Genomic DNA, 10,145 nt, shown 5'->3' with positions numbered 1-10,145 from the left:
TTTTTTTTAAATGTCTAAATTTCACATGTGCGCCCTGTTACTCAATCTTAAGTTTATGTGTTGGTTTTATTTTGCTAAGTCATACTGGGAAAGTCACAAATGTAAGTTTTGGGGTGCTATTTAAAGCTACTTTATGTTGTCATATTCTCAATAGTACACACAAATGAAGGTAAACATCTTCGGCAATAAATGTTTTTTTTTTTCTCAAGTAACAGTTGGTCTTTTTTCAATTTGACAATGTTTACATAAAAGCATGTAAAACTAAGTTGTGAGCCTGCTTCAAGTGCAAGCCAACCACAGGAAGCGTCAAGTCATTTTAAAAAACGCCCACATGAATGACTTAACATCGCCCAGTCGGGACTGCTGTTTCATTAACGCAAGAACTGTCCGAGGCAACAGAAGTTTATCAGGGTAAGTGCAATGGATTATTTGTTCAAGTGATGAAATTGGCAAGCCAATATTCTTTTAATAGCTTTGAAATAGATTTATACCGGCTAGAAATACTGCCTTAATTTTTTTTTCTAGGCTGCAAAAGTCACAGGAGAAGAGCTAAATCATGCCTGGCCCCAGTGGGAAAAAGAGACTTGGCTCTCGGCGGAAGATGATCAAACACGAAATGCCTGAGAAATTTACTTCATCACACCAGTCACCTGTACCACAAGCTGAAGAAAGTACTGATGATACACTTTTGGAAACTGATACACTTTCATCAGTGCAGAAAGCCAACAGAAGTAGGCTGGGCTCTAATCCACAAAGTCATAGAAGTTATGAAGTTGAGCAGACTGCTACTGTATCATACCACAAACCTCCGGAGGAAGTTGAGCAAAATGCCAATAGAGAACAACTCCAAGCAACTCAAATTATACCAACGGAACAAGCTCTAAAAGGGGGATCTAATAAGGCAGATGAGTATGATGCAATGTATGGGGCACATATTTATACAGCCACCACATTTGATGACACTTTGGATGCTGTAGCATTTGATGTGGAAATACTTCAACCAAAAAATGAGACATTGCATTTGAATCACAATGCAGAAGACAGTGGCTTTAGACTGGTTGTTGAGCCCTGTAAGCCAGTGGAAAACACAGGCAGTACTGCCGAAGTGGATGTTTCCAGTACACATTCTACTGATGAGCAACAGCAGAAAGAGCAAGCAGAGGTACATACTAATCCAATAACAAATGACACAGAAGAGGAAATGATTAAAGGAACGGATCTGTTACCTCTTGTCGAACATTCAGCAGAGGGCAGCAACTTTCGGAAAGGACCAGAGAGTGCCCTTTACAATAGTGACTATGACTACAGTGAAAATGATGAAAATGAATGTTGTGTTGAGCAACCAGACTATTCATTAGCAATTAAGGAACATCCTGCAAATGAGGAACATGAGCATTTTGACATTTCAGAAGTGCAAGGTGCTCAGCATTCCGACACAGTACATGAAAATGTTAAATCATCAGAAATGGGCCAAGATGAACGCTTTGATTTATTGACACACGACCATAGAGAACATACTGATGAAACTATTGAACATTCAAAAAATGAAATTATGGATATGGCCATGCATCGATCTGAATTGGTTGTGCAAAGCCGTAATGATTCAGATATACATTCACATGAAAAACAGGAAGATCATCTTTCAAAAGATGTCAAAGTAGAGGTTCCACACAAGGGAGATGAAAATGATCCAATTTCTAATACCAATATAGACGTATTGACCAATGTTGACAATACAGAACATACACCCCCCCAGGAACATGACGTTAATGCTCAAGCGGCATATGATGAACTGTGTGCTGATAGAGCTGGTAGTGAAATTGAGGAGGGTGAATTGGTTTTACAAAGGTTTGTTGTCAACTCTCAAAGTGAGGGCAACAGTTTGAGTGCAGATGAGCAAAGAGCGTCCCCCTGTCCAACCAGAAGCAGGAGAAAAATGGGCTCTAGTCGGCGGAACAAATGGAGTAGTGTAGAGGTATTTGACACAAACAGTGACTCCAAAAGTGATGCTGTTGGAAAGATGCATGATAATAATCTTCCTGAATTAGCAAGTGTTGCAGCTGAATTTAATTTAGGGGAAACATTGCCAATAAAAAATGTTTTAGAAACTACTCAAAGTGAAAATGTGTGTGATTTAGTTAAAAGTGCACATGTAGGCCCTAATTTAAAAACTTCAAACATACATTCAACTGTAGCCCAACCCTTAACTGAACAATCCAATTCCAGAGAGACTCCAGTGGAGGAACATCTTTCTAAAGTTAAAATTGAAACACAAGTAAAGGAAAACCCAACTTTTTTGACACGAAATGGAGCCCGAGAGGAGGGCTGTTTGGTGAATAAACCACGTGTGGATGCAAATGAGTTACACAGCCTAAATAATGCAGAATTTGAAGACCATCAAGCAAAAGCAACACTTTTATCACCTAAAGCAGAAACCTCAACATATGATGTGGAACATGAGCAGGTTGACACAGTTTTAGTTCATGAGCTTTGGTCACCAAAAACAGACCAAAAAGTGGATTCTGAAATGTTGATTCTTGAGGTTAAAGAAGATATTAATGAACATATTAATCATTTAGTTGAGGAAATTGTGGAATTGGAAACTAATCAATCTCATGATGCAAATTTGAATCCAAATCATATATCTGAGGAGGGATCAATGAAAGGAGACAACATGGAGCTTTTGAACCAGAGCGACACAAATTCTTCAATTATAAAAATGATGGATTCGATTAACAGAGATGGAAAAGAACATTCACAACCCCAGGAACATTACATTGAACCTCAAATTATGTCTGATGACAAACTAAATGCAGAAAGAGTCGTTAGTGGAATTGAGGGGAGTGAATTGACTTCACAAAGTGTTCAACAAGACAAAAGTTTTGACATTACCCACCATAACGAAGACACCAATGTAAGTTCAGATGAGCTAAGAGAATTTTTCCATCCAAATAAAAACCGGAGAAAACTTGGTTCTAGTCGACGGAACAAAATAAGTCCTGTAAAGATTTTTGACACATACATTGAATCGCAGAACTATATAGCCAGAAAGGCAGGAGATGATCATGATCTTCAAGAGACTGTCACATCTACACTGGAAACTACAGATCAAGAAAACACAAGCTGTGATAAAGATGCACACACTGAGAGCAGTGGAGCAAAAACCACAATTGTGTCACCTAAAGAGGAAATGTCAACAAAGCTGTGTCACTGTTTTATCTCTTCTGAAAGCCAAAATGCTCAGAGGTTAGAGGAAGATGCCCAGAAAATGCACATGGTTTACCCTGTAGAAATAAATGAAGTTGATCGGACTGATCACTCCCTACCACAGGCTCGCATTTCTGTTGAAACCATGCAAACAGATGCTCCTTTTACGCATAAATCCTACAAAGAACTCCTGGCAGAAGGCACTTCGAATACTGGAGATGACACAGTGACAATTGAGATGACAGTGCAACAAATGTCCCAAGAACAAATTGATGCACGCTTTAAATCCACTGAGCAATTGGAAGGTAAAGTAGATCAAGAGGAAGACATTTCTCCAAAGTTGGACAAAGAAGATCTTCCTGAACCTGAGGGGGAAGACACAGACAATCCAATGTGTTGCACCAATAGCACTTTGAATGTTCAAGAGGCACAGGAAACCTTTCGGCACCAAAACCTACAGGCTGTGTCTCTGAAGAAAGAGTTGCTGACAGATAATGTGATGGTCCCTGAAAAATATGAACTAAAAAAAAATGTGCCCATTGCTGACAACGAAGAAGTTGAAGGAGGAGTTGAGAAGAAACCAAGCGAAGCCTTTGATTTGAAGGAAAACTGCACTATATTACCAGAAGTGGGTGCATGTGACACTGGCATCCCTAAGACAGTGGATACATGTCAGGACCAGCAGGCGCTACATGAGGAAAGTCTGAACTGGCAAGTAAAAAACAACGCCAATAAAAGAAAAATGGGCTCCACTCGTAAGTGTCAAATAAACAGGAAGCAAGAAGCACAGATGGACAGCTTGCTCGCAGAACTTGATATGAGAAGTTTGGAGAACATGGAAGTGCTGGAGGATGTATCACAGAAGGAAGCTTTTGAAAATCAAAGGACAGATTCATTGTGTGAAGAAGGGCAGGAAACGAACAAGGACGAGGATGATGATAACCAGGAGCTTCACAGCACTTCTGGTGAAAGTCACATGATATCAGCCACAGAGTCCCTGGCTGTCCTTCCAGAACAGGCGTCTTACTGTCATACAGAAGATGCTAATCCCCTTACTTTCCAGGTAGATGATCTAAGCAAAAATGACAAATGCAATGACACAATTGTAGATGGTCTAAGTGGAAATGTGAAATGCATTGACACATTTGAACCTGATCATGATGCAGGCTTTAAGGTTCACATTAACACCTCGGTTGACACTGAGCTGTATTCAAGTTGTGAGACTACACAAAATAAGGGAAGTGCACCACAGCTCAAAGACCTTAAGAACTCACGTTCTGAAGAGCATGTGGAAGCTCAAACAAATACACAAGTATCAAAGACTGAGAGTGTCGGAGCTCCTGATAAAAACACAGAGACAAAGAGTCCAAATTTGAGCTCGACACACAGAAAAAGAAGGATGGGTTCCAGTCGCAAAAATTTGGGGACCATGTCAAAAGGGGACTTGGATCAAAAGTTGGATATGGACAAAGAGGCTTCAGTCGCCGTCCATGTCCAAGATGTCATGTTTGAAAGCGCCAGTAAGAGTGAAGACAAAGACCTGACACTTCTTGTACGACACAAAAACACAGCAGCCAAAGAGAATGTTGTCCTCAGCCACACTAGTGACACACAAAACAAAGCCCCGATACATGGAAAAAACAAGGAACATATAACTTCAGAGCATCATCTGGCTCCACGCGAGGATTTTAAAGAAACTCCGCCTGAATTAAAAGTGCTGTCGGAACTGGCACCTGAAGGGAGAAGAAGGAAACTAGGATCCCACCGGAAGTCACGAGGGGGACACCAAACTCAACTTAGTCAAGGAGAGGACTCGTTGGTGAAAAGTCAGCCACAAGCTTTGACAACAATCACAGATGAACATGCTGATGAAATCATTCAAAGCTACAAAGACTCACAGGTAAGAGGAAAAGTACGTACTGGACATTAAGGCTGCACGATTAATCGAAATTTAATCAACATCAAGGTTTTAATTGGTGCGGTAAATAACCACCGCAAGAGGCTGAGGTGTTTTTTTTGTCTGCCATCACAGGCATTTGAGTGACAGCAATGTTCGCCTTTCAGAAATGTTGAGCCTCGCGTTTGTTCGTCTCTTGCTTCAAACAGGAAGGAAGAAGTCTTACTTTGTGCATCGCGTTTAGTCCCTGAGTGCTTTTTTTTACCTGTGGAATTAACTGAACAGAGCGACCCCTCTTTTCAGTCATCAATCTTTGTCTCAATAGAGACTAGAGCTGGGCGCCGCCGCCAACACACACTAGGGTTTCCACGGTGCATTAAAAAGCATTAAAAATCCTTACATGGGTTTTAAGAAAATGAAGGCCTAATATAGCATCAAGAAGCATTAAATGTGATGTCCAGAAGCTTTAAAAAAATTGTAGGACTTGGCCGGTCGTCAATACGTCAATCAAACGATGAATGAAAATGAACTTAACGTTGCGGTCATCAATAAATTGCTACGTCTGTGTGTTTTTCTTCGACTCTGCCTTTAAAAGTAGATAACAAAAAGAGGCGAGAAAAGCGTGGCTTTAATAGCGGACACTCCACAGGGCGACAAAATCAAAAGACTGGGGGTCCAAACTTTGCCATTCTTTTGTCACTGAAGGTGTTTAGTCTTTAAAGGCCTACTGAAATGAGATTTTCTTATTTAAACGGGGATAGCAGATCCATTCTATGTGTCATACTTGATCATTTCGTGATATTGCCATATTTTTGCTGAAAGGATTTAGTAGAGATGCACTAACCCCCAGCAGAGGGGTTAGTGCGTCTGCCTCACAATACGAAGGTCCTGCAGTCCTGGGTTCAAATCCAGGCTCGGGATCTTTCTGTGTGGAGTTTGCATGTTCTCCCTGTGAATGCGTGGGTTCCCTCCGGGTACTCCGGCTTCCTCCCACCTCCAAAGACATGCACCTGGGGATAGGTTGATTGGCAACACTAAATTGGCCCTAGTGTGTGAATGTGAGTGTGAATATTGTCTGTCTATCTGTGTTGGCCCTTCGATGAGGTGGCTACTTGTCCAGGGTGTACGCCGCCTTCCGCCCGATTGTAGCTGAGATAGGCGCCAGCGCCCCCCGCGATCCCAAAAGGGAATAAGCGGTATAAAAATGGATGGATGGATCGACGATAAAGTTCACAACTTTTGGTGGTGATAAAAAAGCCTTGCCTTTACCGGAAGTCGGAGACGATGACGTCACAAGGGTGAAGGCTCCTCACGTCCTCACAATATTTATAATGGGAGCCTCCAGCAGCAAGAGCTATTCGGACCGAGAAAACGACAATTTCCCCATTAATTTGAGCGAGCATGAAAGTTTTGTGGATGATGATATTGATAGCGAAAGACCAGAAGAAAAAAAAGCGATTGCATTGGGACGGATTCCGATGTTTTTAGACACATTTACTAGGATAATTCTGTGAAATCCCTTATCTTTCTATTGTGTTGCTAGTGTTTTAGTGAGATTAAATAGTACCTGATAGTCGGCTGGGTGTGTCCACGGGTGTCTTGAGGCCAGTCTCTGAGGGAAGTCAACGGCATTTGCATTGACGGCGCAAGCTCAGCTGATCTTCGGTGAGAAGCGACTTTTTACCACAATTTTCTCACCGAAACCTGCCGGTTGACAAGTAGTCGGGAGCCATGTTCGCTTGACCGCTCTGATCCATTGTAAAGCTTCACCTCCGGGAATTTTAAACAAGGAATCACCGTGTGTTTGTGTGGTTCTAAAGGCTAAAGCTTCCCAACTCCATCTTTCTACTTTGACTTCTCCATTATTAATTGAACAAATTGCAAAAGATTCAGCAACACAGATGTCCAGAATACTGTTTAATCACGCGTTGAAAAGAGACGACTTTTAGCCGCAACCGGTGCTGCGCTAATATGTCCTCTACAGTCCGTGACGTCACACTCACGCGTCATCATTCCGCGACATTTTCAACCAAAAACGCCGCGGGAAATTTAAAATTGCAATTTATTAACTAAATTGGCATGTGTTGCAATGTTAATATTTCATAATTGATATACAAACTATCAGACTGTGTGGTCGGTAGTAGTGGGTTTCAATAGGCCTTTAACTCAGACATTTTGTCATGTTAATGAAGAAGCTGAGCACGACTCATTTATTTCAGTGTTCTCCAGTTCAACACACGAGCTAACTTGGCGAACATTAGCAACAGTCGTGACGCAGGTACCTACATGACCGAGGACGAACAAACAAGGCAATTCTCACAACAGACCTCCACTCTTATTTTTTGACATTCTCACAGTAAATTAATAATAATAGTTCCTCCTACACTTCCAACATAACTTACTATCTACTGTACCCATTTTAAACAAGTGTGAGGGTGTACGATAGGATGTAATCATTTTTTAAATGCATCTAAAGGGCTTATTGTAATTTTTCCAAATGTAATTCCATGACAATTTTTTTTTATTGTTTACATCATTCAACCATTTTCAAACATATGTGTAATTTGCATTCTTAAGTATGATGTTCATTTATTATTTCATAAAACCTTAACTATTTGTTTGTGGCTATTTTAAGGCATATTTTTAAAGGATATGCATGTTTACTGCAGTTTCAAAGGGATAACATTTTTAAAATGACTTCTGGGTATGTTATATTGATCAACTAATGCAGATTTGGAAGTTTATTTAGAGGCCATAAATAAAATGGATCAATGGAGGTGCAGTTCTAACTCTAAGTCTAAGTTAATAGTGAGATAATTCTAATTCACTAGATAACATTTCATGTAAACTATTCAACATTATTATTGTCAAATGCTTACAATTGTCTGTATACAGAAAATTGTAAACTTTGGACTGTAAATAACTGTGTGCATGTGACATGGGTTTTCCATGTTTTAAGTGGCTTTAAAAAGCATTAAATTAGATCTGCTGATACCTGTACAAAACCTGCACACAGTACAGGGAGCCATGTGACTCACCCTGTTAGAAGTGCCGCAAACTAACAAAAATTAGGAGGAAAAAACATGTAATTAGAAAGCCAAATGTTGGCTGAACGATTCAAACTCATCTCACGGAGGAATGAGCGAAAATGCCATTGCGATCACGTGATAGCAATTAACAAAAAGACAACAGGTAAAAGAATGCACTTCAATATGTACAATAACTATTCAGGTATATTTTTGGCTGACAGAAATGAGTCACTTATTTACCTTACAATTACAGTACAACGGTAAATAATTTTGCAGTAATGACAAAAAAAGTATATATCCTTTTAAATGGTTACCTGCATTATTATTATACATACATTATAAATACTGTATTAGTTTTATTGAATATTTCTTCAGTTAAAGAGCATGGTGTAGACAGAAGTTCTGAGTCCGTCTGCATATAGCCAAATATTTTTGAAAATAAATTATTGCATATTGTTCTAATGTGTTGCACCTTGAGATAAGTATATGTTGACGGTCTAAAGGTAACATGTCTTCCATCACTCGTTAGTTTTGCAATTTTATGTATAAAATCAAAAATTGCAAATCGAATCGCAATTTTGGAGAAAAAAAATGCAATCCGGTTTTTTTCCTCAAAATCGTGCGCCCCTAATGGACATACAATACAACAATAGTTTATTTTATAATACAAATGTACAACATATATTTGTATTTTCCCCTCCCTACAAAGTCACATTTATTAAATAAATGCTGCAAATAAAACATTGTGCTTCTTCAGAGTCATGAAAGTGACATCAAGCCATCATCCGACATCACTACCACAAAGTCTGCCAGGTCAGTGTCCTACATGCACACACACACACACACACACACACACACACACACACACACACACACACACACACACACACAGACACATGGTTACAGCTGCACAAATCATTTTCACTATTGTGTGATCTTGCTAGTACTAGCTGGCATGTTTTGTTTTTGTGCTTTTATACAGAAGCAAGACCTCTCAGGATGTCACTTCATCTCATGACCCCTATAATCAAGTCCTCCTAGGTCAAGATACCCAGAAGAATATTTCTTCAGGTAAACAGAATATTGTTGTAGTACTGAAAATAGCAATGTCATCTACAAACCCCGTTTCCATTTGAGTTGGGAAATTGTGTTAGATGTAAATATAAACGGAATACAATGGTTTGCAAATCATTTTCAACCTATATTCAATTGAATGCACTACAAAGACAAGATATTTGGTGTTCAAACTCATAAACTTTTTTTTTTTTGCAAATAATATTTAACTTAGAATTTCATGGCTGCAACACGTGCCAAAGTAGTTGGGAAAGGGCATGTTCACCACTGTGTTACATCACCTTTTCTTTTAACAACACTCAATAAACGTTTGGGAACTGAGGAAACTAATTGTTGAAGCTTTGAAAGTGGAATTCTTTTCCATTCTTGTTTTATGTAGAGCTTCAGTCGTTCAACAGTCCGGGGTCTCCGCTGTCGTATTTTACGCTTCATAATGCACCACACATTTTCGATAGGAGACAGGTCTGGACTGCAGGCAGGCCAGGAAAGTACCCGCACTCTTTTTTTACGAAGCCACGCTGTTGTAACACGTGCTGAATGTGGCTTGGAATGGTCTTGCTGAAATAAGCAGGGACGTTCATGAAAAAGACGGCGCTTGGATGGCAGCATATGTTGTTCCATAACCTGAATGTACCTTTCAACATCAATGGTGCCTTCACAGATGTGTAAGTTACCCATGTATTGGGCACTAATGCACCCCCATACCATCACAGATTCTGGCTCTTGAACTTTGCGTTGATAACAGTCTGGATGGTTCGGATGACACGATGTCGAATATTTCCAAAAACAATTTGAAATGTGGACTGGTCAGACCACAGAACACTTTTCCACTTTGCATCAGTCCAATTTAGATGATTTTGGGCCCATAGAAGCCGGCGGCGTTTCTGGATGTTGTTGACAAATGGCTTTCGCTTTGCATAGTAGATCTTTAACTTGCA

The 10,145-nt window shown here is 39.9% G+C and overlaps 1 protein-coding gene across 4 annotated transcripts in view; it reads left to right on the top strand.

The window, feature by feature from the left end:
• Positions 1 to 123: 123 nt before the first annotated feature.
• rab44 (RAB44, member RAS oncogene family) overlaps positions 124 to 10,145 on the top strand; it is a 29,825-nt gene continuing 19,803 nt past the window's right edge. For 3 of the 4 annotated variants that reach the window (XM_061874398.1, XM_061874396.1, XM_061874399.1), the window contains exons 1-4: positions 124 to 411; positions 526 to 5,119; positions 8,891 to 8,946; positions 9,116 to 9,204. In XM_061874398.1, the coding sequence (XP_061730382.1) occupies positions 557 to 5,119; positions 8,891 to 8,946; positions 9,116 to 9,204 (4,708 nt within the window). In that variant the 5' untranslated portion in view covers positions 124 to 411; positions 526 to 556. The remainder of the gene's footprint in view (positions 412 to 525; positions 5,120 to 8,890; positions 8,947 to 9,115; positions 9,205 to 10,145) is intronic. The other variant, XM_061874397.1, reaches the window with a different exon arrangement.

The sequence above is a fragment of the Nerophis ophidion genome, linkage group LG16 (genome assembly GCF_033978795.1).
Source record: "Nerophis ophidion isolate RoL-2023_Sa linkage group LG16, RoL_Noph_v1.0, whole genome shotgun sequence".
NCBI lineage: Eukaryota > Metazoa > Chordata > Actinopteri > Syngnathiformes > Syngnathidae > Nerophis > Nerophis ophidion.
The sequence above is the reverse complement of the archived record's forward strand: the minus strand, read 5'-3'. Positions and strand labels throughout refer to the sequence as shown.